At 44.7% G+C, this 18,989-nt stretch overlaps 1 protein-coding gene across 2 annotated transcripts; it reads left to right on the forward strand.

The window, feature by feature from the left end:
* Positions 1 to 337: 337 nt before the first annotated feature.
* Positions 338 to 2,882, forward strand: mgst1.1 (microsomal glutathione S-transferase 1.1). Of its 2 annotated transcripts, XM_062483182.1 has the most exons (4): positions 338 to 531; positions 1,065 to 1,197; positions 1,311 to 1,405; positions 1,663 to 2,882. In XM_062483182.1, the coding sequence occupies exons 2-4, from the start codon at positions 1,072 to 1,074 to the stop codon at positions 1,907 to 1,909; spliced, it is 468 nt and encodes a 155-aa protein (XP_062339166.1). In that variant the 5' UTR covers positions 338 to 531; positions 1,065 to 1,071; the 3' UTR covers positions 1,910 to 2,882. The 2 variants fall into 2 exon arrangements, with proteins under 2 accessions (XP_062339166.1, XP_062339165.1); XM_062483181.1 differs by lacking the exon at positions 338 to 531 and having other exon boundaries at positions 618 to 1,197.
* Positions 2,883 to 18,989: the final 16,107 nt, after the last annotated feature.

Genomic DNA, 18,989 nt, shown 5'->3' on the forward strand with positions numbered 1-18,989 from the left:
AGTTAAAGATACAATAGGTAAGATTTTTTCAGTAGTCTTAAAACAATGACTGATTTATGAAGCAGCCCACTACATTCCAGACAATTATGTCCCAGCCATCCTGTTCCAGGCAGCCAATCGCATTTGACTAAGGTGACTTTCCTTGTCTTATTTTGTGAAACCAGTGACAGTTAAACTCGAGCTGGGTGAACAGGCTAAACAGGAACCGGGGGCGCTGTTTCTCATACTAAATGTATTTTCTACTATTACCTTGAGCAGCTTTAAATAAACATATAGACATTCAATATTATTTTTGTGTAGAGTCATTTTTCAATATATCGAGACCCACAGCACTGAAGTGTGATTACACTACACATTTAAAAAGTAGGCAGGATTTGGCAGCATTTCAGTCTCACCAGCAGACTGCGCAAGTAAAATGTGAGAAAAACCTAGAACATCCGAGATGTATGTGTACCTTGGACAGAATCGCCCACAGTAGCACTTCCGGGTAGTTTTGTACTGTTCACTTTTCTACGAGGACTTGTAGAGAAGGTAAGCTTATTATTGTTCAACTTTTGCAATCAAGTATAACTTGCAGGTATTTTTTACGCACTGTATTCTGGGCGACAACAATCGGCCCTGCAGAGAACGGTTTGAACGTACCGCCTACCCTTTTCCTTCTTTTACGGAGTTGCCTAAAAGAATATTCCGCAATTGGCATTAAATCGTCAATGAAAACTTAGTAAACAAATAACCCTAACTTTCATTCCTGATACGTAGGAATGATCAATGGTTGTAGTTAATGTTGCGTTTCCTTACAGGTTATCAAAACCTTGCTAATCCTGCAACTACTCTACAAAGAGAAGCAATAGGAGTCACTTTTTGATTTATTGATGTCCTGCAATGATAACGCTTTTCACTGCATCTTCACTACAACCAATAATATCTTAATAGCAATTTGTATTAGCCTATAACCTACAGCACACAAAGAGGAATGTTCAGATTACAAACCCTAACACCCTACTTTTTCAGTCAGCTACATTGCATGTTGCTTTTTCTCCCTGCTCTCTGGAGCATAATTACAGAGAAAAGATGGCAGAGCTGACCCACATGATTGACAGCGAGGTCTTCTTGGCCTTCTCTACCTACGCCACCATCGTCACCCTGAAGATGATGCTCCTGTCTCTTCTGACCGCCTACTTCCGCCTGACTAAAAAGGTTCCACTACCGAAGGCTTTCGTCCTACGATTGGGATATACATGGAAACATGCGCCGAGGTCTACGTGGCTGTCAGCTAAAATCTCTCCCCGTCTCAAACCAACTCCCTGCAGGTGTTTGCAAACATGGAGGACACCAGTTTGGCCCACTCCACTGAGGACAAGAAGAAAATGATCCGTGTGGATCCAGACGTGGAGCGTGTGCGGAGGTATGGGACCCAGTAAAAGCTACTAATGATGACTAATAGAACAAGTCTCTGGCCGTAGTACACTACCAATGCAGAGTCATATTACCGATGCCATCTTAATGATGATAAATTACTTAACTAGCGTCATTACGCCTCATTCTCTTTTTCTTCAACATTCAGAGTGCTTGCTTAAGGATAGTAAGTAGCTAGGTACTTGCAGATGTCATATCAACATATCAATGTTATGTCTTTCTGTCTCTCTTCATCTCTATCTCCAGATGCCACCAGAATGACCTGGAGAACATCGTTCCCTTCATCGTGATTGGCCTGCTCTATGCCCTGACTGGCCCGGACCTGGCCACTGCTGTGCTCCACTTCCGGGTCTTTGTGGTCTCCAGGATCTGCCACACAGTGTCCTATGTGCTGGCTCTGCCCCAGCCCAGCAGAGCTCTGTCCTGGGTCACAGGCATGTTCGCCACCTTCTCTATGGCCTACAGGGTTCTCAGCACAGCACTCTTCCTCTAGAGACATCAGTCCTGTGATGGGATGGAGGCCTACAAAGGTCTCTTCCCTCTTGTGACCCAACTGAATGTGCTTTAAGAAGGAGCATGCTTTTCAGGATTTCAAAAGTTTGAGGGCATTGCAGCCTGCATCAAAACCAGACCTGTAAAGTTCAATCATGTGAAATACCTTGTTTTGTACTTCTCTAGACTATGATCTAAATCAGGCTAGTCCTGAAGTACACAGCCCAACCACGGCATGCACTCAAGTGGTTTGATAATACTCCTATGTTATTTGGTCAAAAGAGAATATTACATGTCTGCGATCTGATTAGTAATGTTATTTGTCAAGTTAAACCATGTGTCCTGTATGAAGTGCAGCTCTCATGCCTCTGTCTTGGGAATTCCCATTCCCAGATCCTCTTCATTTTGAAAGGGCATAGCGTAGGTCATTTCATCCATTTGTGGCAGAACCTTTTTAGCCTTTTTTAACATTAATTTACAGAAACGTGTAGAACTTAGAGGCAGATGCCCCTGGCCAGCCATGGATATAGTTTTTTATTCAAAATGAAAACATAATAGAAGTTGATACATAAAGTTAACTTTTCTCAATGTTAGAGTGTGTGAGGCAAATGTGTGCTCAGCCAACTGAAAGATAACACAATGTATGAAACATTAAAACCCCTGGCAACAGCATTCATGGGGTTCCACTATCTAACCTTAGTGTATGTTTAATAATACACAAGCCTAACAATGAGGGATTTTAATATTGCAAATGGTATTGATTCATTTATTGGTTAACTAAAAAGTAAACAATTTTCTCCCTTATGTCTGCAGGAGAACTGTGGCACACACACGCACGCTTGAGTATTGCTTTTCTCCCAATGCTGTTGTCCTCCCTTCAAGGGCAGCCAGAAGCTGTGATCATCCATGTCAAGGCCACCGGGAGCCAAGTCCTCCCTGAACCTCCTAATAAAGTTACTTTCAGTGATCCTTTATCCCTGAGGTATTTATTTTCCCCACTAGAGGGAGACATTTTAAAAGTCAACTGATGGTGTGTGCTCATTAGTAGTTATTTAAGTACCAGGTGCAGATCATAAAAGTGCCTCAGCTCTGGCAATTAACTTCATTAGCTTGGCTAAAACATTCTCCAGCACAGCCACCATAGAGCTTTTATTTCATTTCCTACCGACGCCCGGTGAAGAAAAACATTGCACTGAAAGTCAAAGTATTTATGCCTAAACAATCTTAATATAAAAACCAATTCATGCCACCTGAATCCAGGCAAAACAAACCATATGTTTAGCGATCCTTCCTAATGCCTTACAAAATATACCGTAGCAGTCTCCTTTGCCTTTCGCTCATGTAAGTCAAAACAGTGGCTACAATTTTCAGTGTATGAACGTGCACCTGCCAGATGGTGCTATGATGAATGCTCACTGCCACAAATATGAAGGTGACTGGCGTCAACACAGCATCACTCCGCCCCAAAGTACTCCAACCCATGGGCGGGCACCGTAAGTGGTGGAGGGACCTCACCATGAAGGCTATGCTGGCTGCTGGCGGGCTCTTTGCATGCGTTCCTGTATAAGCAGGAGTTTTATGGAAGCTCATTTGTTCTGGGCCCTTGCCCCTCCAGGGTCTCTCATTCCTCAGACAAGTCAGGCATTTCACAGCAGGGGAAAGAACTGACGGAGCACCCCAAATATGGCCTGTTACTAACTACCTTAGACCCACCCCTGTCACAATTCATCTGGCCCTAACCTGTCATTGACTTCTCTGCGTGTGTGTGTGTGTGTGCTATAATTTGCAAGACTATTCTGCATCCACCTGTTTTTTTCTCTGTCTCTGTGTGTCTGTCTGTGTGTGTGTGTGTGGTGTTTGCATGTGAATACAATATCATTCCTCTCTCCATCCGACTCCTCCACTTCATCCATACGTACAACCCATGCATCTCATCAACTCCATCCAACCATTCAGCGTCTGTATCTATTCCTATCTGCCCACAGCTGAAGAGCCTCTCTCTCTCCCCATCTGCTGTGTCTGTGTTCCATTAGCTGTCATATCTCTCAGATCGGCCCCGTGCCTTATTGTTCAGCTCGTTAACCGTACAGGGGCTTAATTAGGCACAACTTCAAAGTCGCACTCCACACCGGCGCCGAGGTGAGGCAGAGATTTATATCATACAGTACAGCGCTACCTCGGGTGTTGAAAAATTAATGAACGGTTAGAAGAAATCCGACTTACGGCTGGCGCAAAGAATTATGAATCAGTCTTTTACCGCCAGGTGGACATTTTGAGGCCATGTCTTGATGGCAGCAGGGGGTTGAGGCTATGTATGGACTTCTATTCAGTAGCTGTCCCGCCTTTATCTTGAAACTGGATTAAGATGTCACTCAAGCACACGAGAGCACATTCTGTACTTCCTCCTTCTATATATAAAAAAAATTTAGGAGTCACAATGGACCCAGACCTTTCGTTTGAGTACCATATTAAGCAAATTACTAGAACTGCATTTTTCCATCTACGTAATATTGCCAAAATACGAAAATTTCTCTCAAAGGATGATGCCGAAAAACTAATACATGCATTTGTTACGTCCCGATTGGACTATTGCAATGTGTTGTTCTCTGGCCTCCCAATTACCCACCTAAAATTTTTACAGCGGGTGCAAAATGCTGCTGCTAGACTATTGACCAGAACAAGAAAGTTTGATCACATAACATCTACTCTTGTCTCTCTACACTGGCTCCCTATCCAAGCCAGAGCTGACTTCAAAGTTCTACTACTAACCTACAAATCTCTGCATGGATTGGCACCACTGTACCTCTCCGGTCTCCTTGCACCCTATTGCCCCGCAAGGACACTTAGATCTCAAGATGCCGGCTATCTGGTGGTTCCCAAAATTAAGAAAAAAACAGCTGGAGGTAGGGCGTTCTCATATAGAGCGCCTCTTCTCTGGAATAAACTACCCGTCTCAATTAGGGAGTCTGATACTGTTTCGACGTTTAAAATTAGGTTAAAAACGTTATTGTTTAGTCAATTCTACGACTGTTAAAGGTAAGTATGTTACTAGTTGGAGGCAACGGGGGACGGGTTGTTTCCATCCTTATTCTTTAAGTATAACTTATTTTAGAGTTATCTTCCCCTGGAACAGATTTCATGTTCCAAATGAGGGGGGCTGTCGCTGTCTTGGTGTGTGGGGTTGCATCAAATTCCCCTTTTTTGCTCTGTTAAATTGCTGCACCAGTCCACACTTGACCGGTGGGGATCTCATTCTATTATGACTGTAACTGTTAGCTGCTCCTGGCATTCTCTAATCCCTGCTCTCCTCTCTCTGTCCCCCCCCACACACATCCCTTGTGGTGTGGGGGGTTTGAGTTGTCAGCACCTGCCTGGTCGTCGGTCAGCCAACGCTGGACCTGGTCGCGAGTCTCCCGCTCCTGTCCTACATCTATAAAGTTGAATAATGGATTTTGGTGTTTTAAAAACCCATCGACACTGTATGACTATGTTTAGCCTGTGTTCTGCTCCTCTCTCCCACCAACCGTCTCTGGAGGAGGGGATCCCTCTCTGAATTGCTCCTCCCAAGGTTTCTTCCATTTTTTTTCTCCTGTTGAGAGTTTTTGGGGAGTTTTTCCTTGTCTTCCTTGAGGGTTTAGGTTGGTTGAGGGGCAGTTCTATGGGCATATGTGAAGCCCTCTGTGACATGCTTGCGTGTAAAAAGGGCTATACAAATAAATTTGATTTGATTTGATATAACAAAGCAGAGCTGTGTCATTACAATATAATGGTTCTCCAGAATTCTTTGCCCACCTCAGGAAAGAACTTTCGGTAGCCACCTTAAGCACTTGGGTCCTCATTGCGTCACACACAAACTGGCAATGTACAGTACTGAACGGCCCTACAGGCCCAGAACACCTTTTCCTTTACACACACACACATGCTCAATCTACACATGCAGACACACACACACACACACACACACACACAACAGTCTGACACAGACTGACCCCCATGGCTAAATGACTCCTTTTCATATGTTTCAATCTGTGAGCTAAGCGTGGCTGGGGTCAGCAGATTGCTTATGCTGATCCCAATGATTGGAGTGCAGGTGATTACCATAAGCAATTTAAATGTTATTGATTTAACCTCCTGCACGCTGTAATTGAACACCTATGCCAAGCCCCCTACCTCTACCCTTTCCCCTTCTGTCTCTCTCTCTCTCATTCAGATTCATTTCTTACCTTCTCTAAGATCTCAGCATTCCCAGCCTTTCTATTCTCAGTTCGCTCTCTTTTGCCAAATTTGGGCCTTTTTGTTAGCTCTGTTGGCTACGGAAGTGGTGGAAGACCAAGCAAAAGTCATTTTGCCACAGTAACAATGGAACTGGTCAATTAACAACTAGCCAGGGATAATTGTGTGTAGACTTGTGCATATGTGTCTTCGTGTTTTCTTTCTTTCTTTGGTATTCATAAAAATCTTTTTCTGATAATTTTCCTCTTCAATAGCATGGTAATACTATTCACTAGCTCTCAACATAAAAGCTTAATTTCTTACTTAATTATAATTTACTGCCTTTAGATAACATGGACTGAGTGGTTGTAAATTACAGCCTGAAATTGACCAAAAAAAAGTACCACACTGACAATTTTTCATTAAAACATTCCCAAATCTGTTTTCATATCTTCTTCATTATACTCAACCATAATGGAGAACTAGATTTGGTCCTCAGATCAATTAATAAAGGGAGCCAAACTCCACCTGGGAGACACACTCGCGCATTCTCCATTTTTCATCAAGCCCCTACCATTCCTCTGGAGGAATCGCAATTTCTTGTTTTAATATTTTAGCGCTCTAACTTAAGCTTCGGAGTTCTCTCCAGGTAGCGCACTAGATCATCTTGACATTTCAAAGTACTGAAACCTTTGGAATAAAGTGTTTTTTATTAAATTCTATTCACATAATTTATGCTTGTCAGGCAACCCACCTTGGTGGCAGCTGGGGGGAGTTTGGGGAGAGGGAGAAGGGAGAGGGGGGGTGCCATATTTCATCATCCTCATCCCCTGAGAGAGAAGACCTCAGGGTGGCACGGCATGTGACGGGTCTGGGATGAGTCCTGTGGTAGACATGCAGCGTACCCCTCAGCTCATATGAACAGTCATTGTTTACTCTCTCGGAGTCTCTCCAGAGGAGCGTCTTGAGGAGCACATTCCTTACTGTACGTCTCTGTTGTCAATACCCAGACTCAGGCTCTGCCGAAACAGTGTTGTTTTAAACCGAGTGAGGAACCTCAGGTCTCCAAGAATGTCTTCATGTGGGTATCTGTGTTTCTGCCTGTGTATCACAGTCTGACCCCTCACCCCAGACCTTTGCTCACTGATCCCGTGGGCTCTGAGGTGAGCTGCAATGTAGCCCATGACCTGGTGCATCAAACATTGAGTATATCATGATGTGGACCACGCACACACACACACACACACTCGCACTCACACATACACAAAGGCTCGAGCCCGTCAGACCACACACAGCCACCACGGACAGAGCCTCTACGCAGAACATCTGCCAAACTGTGGCTGTACAGGGTCAAGATCAGGATGGATTCCTCTGGTCAGTCAATATCTGGACATGGGAGTGGTTAGCTTTGGACAAATATGATTAACCCTCTTTAACCTTTTGGTTTTGAATAATTTCCTTGTGAATAAGGGCCATGCGCCATGAGTGAGACAGGAGAACAAACCATCTGTGAGCAAATATACCTTTTGTTTAACTTGTTTTATAATGTAGGGGTCTAAATGGCTATCACAATCTGTTTGTATTAAACGTGATTACTAATGGAGACTATTAAACCTGAGGAGTATGATTCTCTTTGCTAGTTTTATGTTTATTGTGAGAGCAAAACTTGAAAATATTGTAGAGAAGTGAGTTTTAACAACTTCCTAACATTCATCAACCTTTGGTTGGGAAAAAACCCTCATTGTATTGATTCATGCTTTTATGTTTTCACACCAGTCTGTAGCTTGCTGTGACACTAGCACAGCAAACCAATAACCAATTTGCAGGGTTGTAGCATCAACATGTTTCATAGTTCCTGTGGGCATACCTGTAAGGCATATCTCCAATGTGGGGCCTTGCGCTGTAGCCAGGAATATGGAAGGAGATGATTTAACTCTTCTGCTAGCACCAACTACCTTGAGTGTTTGTCTGTGGAGAGCAGTGGTTATTGTTAACGCGTGTGACCACAGGGTGTCTGTATCTGTGTATGCGTGCGTCTACTTGTGTGCGTGTGCGTACGTCTGCATAAGCCATGACTCTCCCTTCCTCACACCTGCATTAATTAAAAGCTCACACTCCTCAGGGACAAAAACAACAGGCCTCTCAGCGGAACCAGCGCACACCTTCAGCGAGACGTCAACATGACTCCAATCAGGGCAAAGGAACAGAACGAGCTCCGTGACAATGCATAACGGACACACGATACTGCAACTGCAGTCGACAACACAACCAGGCAGGAACGCAGGCGAAGCAAGACTAGCACGGAGACCAACTAGAAACCGGGGCCTGAGCCCATGCCATTCAAGCAGCCCTGTTTGGAGTTAGTGTGTCTCTTGGAGGGAAAATCAATAACCTAGAGGCAAGCTAATTAACTGCAAATCATTCAGCCCCTGTTTCAGTGAGACATAAATGTCGCTGTTATGAGTTGCTGAGTTAATAATAGATAAATCTGCCCACTTTTATTAAACGAATAAAAAGCTGGCTTATCACGCAGGTCAGAGTTCGCCTAGCTGGAATGAGGATAGCCTGCTGAGCAATTATTTCTATATTAGATCATTAGTGATTTTTTAACATAAGTTATGAGGTACGGTACAAAGCCCTGTCGATATCAATTCAGCAACATTATACTAAATATAATTTGAAATGTTCCAAAGATAAAACACACACAAGAGCCTTTGCTTTAGTCGAAGAAAGTTACCCTGGTAGTAAGACCATGGGGCAGCAGTTCAAGACAAATTGCTGAAATGAACTTGAATTACCGCCAGTATGTCATCATTTGAGCATTAGGCTAGGTCTGGGTGATAGAAGCTTTGACAAATCTCTTACTTGTAGGCCGTGAGTCAGTACAAAATGATGTCAGTGTCTGAACAGTGTTGCCAGCCAGCCCACTGACAGATAAGATGGGGGAGTGGGATGAGGAGAAAAGCTGTCAGGGAAACGTTGCTCATACATTGTGAAAATGTCACATCTGCTGCTGGTGAAAGACCGGGACTCTGTCGAGGGGAGAGACCCCCAATCAACAGAGTAGGTGAAAGAGAGAGAGAGAGAGAGAGAGAGCGAGAGAGAGAGAGAGAGAGAGAGAGAGAGAGAGAGAGAGAGAGAGAGAGAGAGATGAGAGCGAGTGGCTTGTGAACTCAGTTTTCCTACCCTGTTAAAGTCCCACAGAAGGAGCCAGGGAAAGATGGAGGCACAGCTTTACACAGATTTATTCGGTCTCCACGTGGTGTTCTCAGACACTCGCCCTGTGGCGCTCGCTCGCCAATCAATAATTGAACAGACCGAGGATAATAGCTTCTACACAGACACCGCACACTTTCTGAGCATGGCCGAGCGCGAGAAAAACTCATTTGGAAGCTAAATAAATTGCTGCTCGGATTCCGAAAGGTTGCTTACCTGTCTCCTTTTCTGAAGGACGGGCAGAGCAGAGGTCTTGAGTGTGCACACATTAGCCCGGTCGCCGATTTCTTCTCCGCTGTTTTGCATACCTTGTGGGCGCTGCATTAATGCTGCATCTGTTTCCCTGCCCACTTCCTGTCGCAGTAATTCTTAAGAGTTTGACCCGATCCCTCATCCTGCAGATTAAAAAATATGCTCGCTCAGGCCAGGTCCCCAAGGCGATGCCCAAGTTGCTGTGGACAGAGCTGCTCATCCCATAATGAGATAGTGAAATACTGTGGCATAACTCCTCAGCAACACGGCTGGCAACCACCGACAGTACCGACAACGGGCTGAGGCATGGAGGGCTTTGTGATTCTGAGGGGGTTCTGGTGGAAGCTGTGCTGTGTTCTTTGGGTTGACGTGTTGTGTTGCGGTGTTTGTGCGTTGTGTGTTGCTGGCGTGAGCTGTTTACGTGTCTTGGGTTTCTGTAGGTTGTTCCATGTTGGTTGTGGGTTCTGGGGAGACCAGATTGATGAACCTGCAATGTCTTTGGGATAAGACGCAAAGTAAAAGCATTGAAGTTTCTCTTCTGTGAGAGTTTGGTTTAGGTTGGAAAAGCTTGTATTATGTTCTCACCAAGGGCTTGACACACTGTTCCCCTGTCATTTAAAAATGTTCAGCACTCTAACTGATGCACTGGAACACTTCAGACACAATAATAGGTGCCGAAGACTCTTGCATAACCTCACTTTGTCGCTCCCTCTCAAAGAAGGGAGGTTCAGAACTTGTACAAGCTCCTTTGCTGAAAGGTTTGAAGAATGTAAAAGATGGTAACATAAAAAAATACCAAAGTTACTTTGGTTTAACACTCGTCAAGAATCCCGGGTTATCCAAACTTTTGTAATCCACTGCACACAAAAAACCTTGCCATTCATGAAAACACAACAGAGTAGCTTATTTGAAAGGACTACAAGAATGCCTCCCGTCGGGCATGCCAGATTCTGCCCTCAGACAATTCAGCAATTACGTATGTGAGGTTTGAGGTATTGTTGATGGGTTTTTATGCGGCTGATGTGGCAGGAGGTGTTTCAGATCGTACTGTCCTTGAGGTGATTGAAGCCAGGGGCTTGGGGAGGAGAGAGAGAGAGAGACACAGACAGAGATAGAGGAAGAGAGAGTCCAAACTCAAATCCGAGGACAAAACGAAAGACGTTAAGAGAAGAGAGAGCGGGAAAGAGAGAAACCACAAAAAGACAAAAGAAAGCGAAAAAGTCTGAAAGGTAAGGAGAAAGAGAGAGAGAGAAAGGGAGCGAGAGAGAGAGACAGTGTTAGGTAAGGAGAGAGAGAGCTCATATTGTATGCTCTTATTTCTTTACTTTTCACCAACCTTGGCAGTGGAGTCTGGGGCACAGGGAGCTAGATTAATTTTTGACGATGGGATCGATAAAGAGTTTTTTTTCCTCCTCCCTCCCATCTTCCTGACACAGACACATCTAATTTGTTGTTTATCTTGTTCTTATTGAGTTTTGAACATTGTTAAATCATACCTTTCAGCTGTTTAATTTCACCCAGCGCAAGGCCCACATTTCCCACGAGTGCACAGGCTTCTTCCACCATATCCGAACTGAGCAGAGGACGGAAAAAGGAGGAGAAACGAGTGAACAGGAGATATACAAAAGAGAAGGAGAGAGAGAGATAGAGGGAGAGAAGAGGAAGACACCCACAGGGTGATAAAAAAAAGTCTTTCTCCATTATTTTTGGTCTCTCCCGCTCTCCCGCTCTCTCCTTCCCTCCCTCCCTTCCTCCCCCCTCCCTCTCTTGTGGCTTAGGTGCCTCTATGAAATGCTGATGTGGATTCTGTCTTCCTCCCTCCCCCTCCTCCTTTTCCTCCCTCAGGTCTTTCTTCTCCATCTCTTCCCTGTGGCAATAGATCAGATTTCCTCCAGGGAAATCATTACTTGGCATCATTACCATTCTCTACACTTTTATCTACTATCCCTTGTTTCCTCTCTCCATGACTTGATTAAGTTTAGGAAGGGGAGGTGAGAGGAAGAGAGAAACAAAAAAAAAACACACCTTAAATGCCCCTAAAATATCGGTCTTTGCGCAGTTGCTTTGATTAGGGTACTTTTGGGGCACCGCTGTGACTGAAAAGTCCTGAGGAAGCTCCTGTTCCCTAACAAATGTTGAAATTTGTGTGGATTCGAAATATCTGTGAGGATGAAGTAGAGCAGATGTTCCTGTTTGCCTCTATTAGCGGTGGTAATGAATTTTGTAGGCTGCTGACTCAGCGGACGTTGTTTGTTATAGCCCGACACTACAGGCACAAACCTTCATGAGCAAGTGAATAAAGAAATAACGGAATGACTCGACATTTCCCAAATATCTTCAACTATTTGTAACGCATTTTGGGAAATTAATCGTGGACTAATAAATAGCATCGGAAAAGTCTTCCTTGTTTGATCCGACCGTTAAACGATGCCGTGCTTAAATGTGTCAATTCAACGTTAAGGTCTCTACTTGTCAGAAATGTGGATTAAATAGTACTGGTAAATGTGCCCTTACTCACAATCCATCTATAATACATAAGCCTAGGGTTTGGTCTGTTGTCCCTGAGGGCCATCTAATGCAGGTAGCCCCTCCAGGCTTAGTGGGGATGTTAGAACCGCCAGGGCCCGAGAACAGGGCCTGAGGCAGGGCCCGTTTGGTCCAGGCTTTCCCCCGGGACAGGCCTATTCAAATGGACCCGCTGGTGTTTCTACTTGTGAGTGACACAAATACAAACCTCCTTCTCTCTTTGGCATCGCTCTCTCTTTCTCTGTCACTTCCTCTCTCTCTGTGTCCTCACCCGGCACACATACACACACACAATCTCTGTGTTTTTATATCTCTATTTCACGAGCGCACACACACACTGTCTCAAAAGCTCTATTACACCTTCTTTCTCTTATCTTGCTATATGTTTCTCTCTCTTTCTCTCTCTGCCCACGTACGGTACCTGACCCCCAGCGATTTAGACCCAGGAAGTGCAGCATGTGGGCGTGCTTTTCCAAACCATGCAGATAGGGGCAAGGGTCAATGGCGGAGGCGGGCAACAGACGTCTTTTGCAGGCATTACTAATGTAAACACATCTGACCAAAAAAAACAAACAAACAAAAAGACCAGTGCAGGAAAAACAGTACATAGAATACTGAGGCTGGTGAAGGAAGATAGTGACTTTAACATTATCGACATGAACAGATTGTCTTTGTGCAACAAAACCTGCGTGGAACCACACTGGCACGGGCAATTTTGATCCCTTAAGAGAGCATTCTAGCATACCACACAATCACCGAATGTCACAACAATAGCTCCGGAACGACAACCGGATCCAAAGCTGCGGAAATAAGAGCTAACGGCGATGTTTGCCTGCCGTTAGAATGATTTGTCTGACAAACCTCACAAGCCTCACTCCTTGCCCATTTCTCTTTTGACAGATCAGAAATGAAGCCCCCTCTACCTTCCCGGGCCTCTAAGGGCCTACCTCGGCCTTTCAGGCCGGGGCTTGGCTGGGTATTAGGGGTGCCAGGTCCGTGACGGGACAGCAAGCTGTAATTACCGTGCGGCTCTGGCCCTGTCAGGACCCACCCTCTGTCAGAGGGACAGGGCTGGATTGGTGAGAGGGCCCCCCCCCACACCAAACCCCCTCCCGACTTCCCACCCCTGGCCTCCAGAGTACCCATTAGGACACAGGCCCACCGGCTTGATCAAGCCGACCCTCCCTTGCCTGCCTTGGGCCCGCATGCGCAGTTCTGCGGCGCAATTACTGGCGGGCCTGCTAGTTTGTGGAGCTGTTGTTGTTGTTAGCGTCAGTGCAGTCCACAGCCTTGCTAATAACTTGCTCAGCACAGCAAGCTCACGGGCAAAACGTTAGGGTGGGGGGAGGTGAAGCGGCTCAGGGTGGAAGTTAATCACAGGGTTATGGCTCACATACGTGTGTGTGCTACCCTTGGTTGAGGCTGTACCTGTGTTCTTGCATTTTGTCTATGGTTTCTTTCCTCCAGGCTTTATTTGTGTAGTGAACTAGCAGTTCACATTTTTCATCTGACATCTCATGTTCGTTGTCAGTGGTTTGTGGACACACTATTCCAAACAGCCTATGGGATGTTGAACAACCATTATACTAACCTAGGTTTGGGGCGAGAATCCCCCTGATTTAAATCAAATTGAAACAACTTGCTACACCAGCCTAGAAAGTCAGACCCGTCCCATTTGTTAAAGACAGGAGAACACAGACTTCTTCAGCAAAGGTCATCATCTTCCTGGGTCCATTAGAGGTTGAACTGAACAGGAATGGCCTCCCCTTTTTGTTTGGTGCTGTGATTACAGGTACCTTGGAAAAAAAGATGAACCTTATCAACCTTATTTCAAGAACTATGAACATTGTGTTTGTAATGTGTGTGTGTTGTTTTGTATGTTTGCCTGTGTGTTTCGTGTGTGTGTGTTCGTGGTACACACCATTCTTCTCAGATCGCCCATCTGCCCAGTTTGATTACTCTTATCATCCTCCCGAGAGAGAGGGAGGAAGAACGAGAGAAAGAGAGAGAGAAGGAGAGAAAGAGAGAGAGAGAGAGTGAAAGAGAGAAGAGAAGGAGAGCTGTGCCTTTGAGTTTCCTCCGCCATTTCACCCAACAAAATAAGACGTTTCATCGCACAACGCTTCCCTGCCAAACAAGCTGGGTGGGTCGGGAGAAAATTGCCTTTTGAATAATCCGCTTCTTGATTTTTTTTTTCCTCCTCCTGAAAGGTTTTCCGAAGGTTATTGTTGAGAATAATGCAGCTCCTGCCCCCCTGCAGATGACAATCATATTTCCAATTTGTTTGAGATTAGGTCATATGGAAACGCCGCGTCGTAAACACACAGGCCGCCACGCCGCGCAGCCAGAGGGAAGGGGGAGGGCAAGGAGGCGGTGCTTTGTCTGCTCCGGGCACCTTGATTGCCATGACACTGGCTGCGGAGGAAGCCAGGACACAAATGAACTCTCAGATTCATAGATCTCCACAGTGCCTAGATAATAAAGGAAGGGGGGGGGGGAGCGCATAAAATGTGGACCCCTGCGCACACCAAGATGATCCAGACTAACGATTGATCTCATAGAGAATCCATTCACACTTTGCACAAAAAATCCAGTGCAGATTTGAGGAAGGTGAAAGACAATCTGACTGAATTATTATCCCCTGTGAGTATCCCCATCTATACAGTAATGAGAGCAGGATAAAGATGTATTTCCCCCTATGCACAAAGCAGGGATCAAGTCACAGTTCCTGAAGTGCCAATCTCATACATGCCCGCCATTAGTCCAAAAGGACATCATTGACATCCTAGGATATCTTAGCTGTACTTGGAATGATCCGTCAGGACTTCCTCCGAACCACCTCCACAACACCTAGATCACCAGAGGTTCTAACGATACTTTGAAGGTTCCACTGTCCCTGCTTGGTTCAACTGACAGAAGAAGGCTGAGGCCTGTGCATCTGGTAGAGGTTACGCCGCTACATCAAACAGGGGACTTCAGAGGGTCGGAGAGCCCAGTGTGGCCCCAGTCAGAGCGCCATCTTCTTGACTCATTAGCTCCTCGCTATGCATCTACATTGGGGATAATGACAGGCAGGCAAGTTCAGATACCTCTTTGCTGATAACGCTTGAATGCATTCTCTGCACAGCAGATCCGTCGACTAGGCCAGATTAGCAGTGGAACATGTGTTGAGATGAGACGTTCTACACAATCAATGCTGGGCTAATTGTGTTTCCCGGTTAAATTAGCATCTTCTGCTATCTAGGATGAATGCCAATAGTGTGTAGGTTGTATTGGCAAGCAGTGTAAAACGCGAACCGGTCACTGTGACAGATCTACAGTATAAGATGGATGGATGAGGGAGACTGGTTGGAACAGCAAGCCGTTTTGGGTGGATTTTAGGGGTATGCTAGATCTGGACTGAGTTGATAACAAACACATTCCTGGAAGTCTTTGGGGGAATTCCGTGAAGCAAGTGCAGAGTTCTGTGGAGAGTCATCATGATGTCGGGCAGTTCATTTTCCCCCCACTAAAACTGGAACACAGGAATCTGACCACCCAATGCACTACCCAAAAGAGCTTTCCAGTCTTAAAAGAAACAGAAACATAACTGAAATAAAACTGTTGATGGAATAGTGACCACAGTATCATAATATCAAATCACGCTGTCCAAGTCCTCTTTAGAGCTTGTTAATGGCTTCACTGAGACTTCACTGGGACAGCCTGGTGGGCCACAATCATTACCCATCCAATCATGTTCATTTAACTCATCATTTTGCTTTTTATTAAGCAAAACATGTCACAATTTATTGGCACTACCAGTCCGTGATCGACAAATCTGTGAAAGCAAAGCAAGCATCGCACATCATTACTTTGGGCTGAGTAATCTCTGGGAAGGGCATTCTCCATTGGGTACCACACTCAAATCCGACCAAAAATACAAAAGTCCATTATCCCTGCAATAAAGAGCTAATGACCCAACAACAGGAATATATTTGCCAGGGCGCCCATCTCCTCGAAAGGGCCGAAGGATAAGGAGTCATTAGAGCGGCGTTATCTGGTCCAGATAGCATTGGCATGTCTGCAAAGATCATTATTTTTGCCCCTGGAGCCGTTTGCCGTACGAGGGAGCCGGGCTAACCACACACCCAGCGCAAACCGCTAACTCCGGGGTCAGCCACGGCGCAGGGATGAAGACGCTAATGATACGAGGGTTGGCAGCTAATGCTTTTTCTAAATGCTCCTAATGACTGTATTGTGGGAAAACTTCAGTTTTGTTGTCTCCCTTTGTGCTTCGTCAGCTCCAACTTGCTGTTGGGGACGAATGTTTCATTTCTACGATCTTCACTTCTTTTCAACCCTTTTCAGGCTTTAAACACATCTCACCGAACACCCCTGTGAGCTGTTTGAGTGCCTGATTTTGTAAAAAATAAAAAAAGGCTGTTAAATAGAATACAGTTTTAAACACGGTTGAGACTCCCAGTTCTGACTCCCTTTGGTAATTGACATGTTTATGTGAAGGGATACTCAGCCATTCAGAGGGACACTGGGGAATATGTGAAGCCTGACTCAAGATGTTTTAGTGGAGAGAGTGTTCAAAGTTATGAAAACTTTGAAGATTTAGTTGAATTTCAGATATCCTTTTAATGAAAAGTCTTGAGCCATTTCCTGTACCATCGGAAGTTCTGGAACCTCAACGGTGAAGGTGACCTATATGTTCATCTACCAAGTGATTAGTCTTGTGGAAATAGTTGACCTTGCTTCAGTGACTGATCTCACCCACCTCCATCAAAGATACTGACTGTCTCCCCACCTTCAAGAAAAGGCTAAAGACACACTTGTTCCGGGAGTACACCAGCACTTAACCCTTGTGCTGCCTTCGGGTCACATGACCCAAAGGTTCATAACGAACCATCGTTGTATTTACCCAATTTTACCCAATACAAAAACAGATAAAGATAATTTTCTTTTAACCTTTGCAATGTGGGGGGTCTGAGACAGCCCAACGGTTAAAAGAAAATGCTTCACTTTGTTTTTGTATGCGGTAAAGTTGTCGCAATACGACGGTGGGTCACAACGACTGATGGGTCAGAATGCCCCGAACATAACACAAGGATTAAGAAAAGATTTGTTGGATCAGATGTTAGTTTATTTCCTCCAGGAACACAATGACAATTATTGAGGGACTTGTTGCTCTTGTTGGTTAGTTGTAAATGATCTGAACTGAACTATTTGTGTGAATTATATTATTGTTGCTTGCTTTCCTCCAGGTACACTTTAGCACTTTCAAGGATCATGTACTTTAATTGTAATTTGTTTAACTACATGCTCTTCTGGTTCTACCCATTGGCACTTCTTTGCTTGTCACAATGTATGCTTAAAGTTTTTGGCTACGCAATGTTTGGGGCTATCACGTTGTTTATGATCAATGACCTATGCACTTTTTGTAAAGCTCTCTCTTTGAAGTCGCTTTAGATAAAAGCGTCTGCTAAATTAATAAATGTAAATGTAAAGATGTGAAGGTTACGTGACAGTTCTGTATTGTATTGTTGCTTTGTGTGGTCAAGGTCAAACAGCAGACTAATTGTTCTGGAGAAATCATTTGTCACCCAAAGCCTCTGTGATGTCAGCTGGTGCCTAACCCCCAGCCAACTGTGGCCAAAGTGGAGAAATATACAGTTAGGTCCATAAATATTTGGACATTGACACAATTTTCATCATTTTGGCTCTGTATACCACCACAATGGATTTGAAATGAAACAATCAAGATGTGCTTTAAGTGCAGACTTTCAGCTTTAATTTCAGGGTATTTACATCCAAATCAGGTGAACGGTGTAGGAATTACAACACATTTTATATGTGCCCCCCCCCCCTTTTTAAGGGACCAAAAATAATTGGACAAACTAACATAATCAAATCTAATTGTCACTTTTAATACTTGGTTGAAAATCCTTTGCAGTCAATGACAGCCTGAAGTCTGGAACCCATAGACATCACCAGACGCTGGGTTTCGTCCCTGGTGATGCTCTGCCAGGCCTCTACCGCAACTGTCTTCAGTTTCTGCTTGTTCTTGGGGCATTTTCCCTTCAGTTTTGTCTTTAGCAAGTGAAATGCATGCTCAATTGGATTTAGGTCAGGTGATTGACTTGGCCATTGCAGAACATTCCACTTCTTTGCCTTAAAAAACTCTTTGGTTGCTTTCGCAGTATGCTTCGGGTCATTGTCCATCTGCACTGTGAAGCGCCGTCCTATGAGTTCTGAAGCATTTGGCTGAATCTGAGCAGATAATATTGCCAGAAACACTTCAGAATTCATCCTACTGCTTTTGTCAGCAGTCACATCATCGATAAATACAAGGGAACCAGTTCCATTGGCAGCCATACATGCCCACGCCATAACACTACCTCCACCATGCTTCACTGATGAGGTGGTATGCTTTGGATCATGAGCAGTTCCTTCCCTTCTCCATACTCTTCTCTTCCCATCATTCTGGTACAAGTTGATCTTGGTCTCATCTGTCCATAGGATGTTGTTCCAGAACTGTACAGGGTCTTTTAGATGTTTTTTGGCAAACTCTAATCTGGTCTTCCTGTTTTTGAGACTCACCAATGGTTCACATCTTGTGGTGAACCCTCTGAATTTACTCTGGTGAAGTCTTCTCTTAATTTTTGACTTTGACACAGATACGCCTACCTCCTGGAGAGTGTTCTTGATCTGGCCAACTGTTGTGAAGGGGTTTTTCTTCACCAGGGAAAGAATTCTTCTGTCATCCACCACAGTTGTTTTCCGTGGTCTTCCAGGTCTTTTGGTGTTGCTGAGCTCACCAGTGCGTTCTTTCTTTTTAAGAATGTACCAAACAGTTGATTTGGCCACACCTAATGTTTTTGCTATCTCTC

Source organism: Osmerus eperlanus, chromosome 17 (assembly GCF_963692335.1).
Source record: "Osmerus eperlanus chromosome 17, fOsmEpe2.1, whole genome shotgun sequence".
Lineage (NCBI taxonomy): Eukaryota > Metazoa > Chordata > Actinopteri > Osmeriformes > Osmeridae > Osmerus > Osmerus eperlanus.

What these genes read in the sequence shown, in the direction of transcription:
- mgst1.1 (XM_062483182.1), top strand. Translation starts at nt 1,072, where the DNA reads ATGGCAGAGCTGACCCACATGATTGACAGCGAGGTCTTCTTGGCCTTC. An exon ending in ACTTCCGCCTGACTAAAAAG is followed by an intron (nt 1,198 to 1,310) that starts GTTCCACTACCG and finishes AACTCCCTGCAG; the next exon opens with GTGTTTGCAAACATGGAGGA. An exon ending in GACGTGGAGCGTGTGCGGAG is followed by an intron (nt 1,406 to 1,662) that starts GTATGGGACCCA and finishes CTCTATCTCCAG; the next exon opens with ATGCCACCAGAATGACCTGG.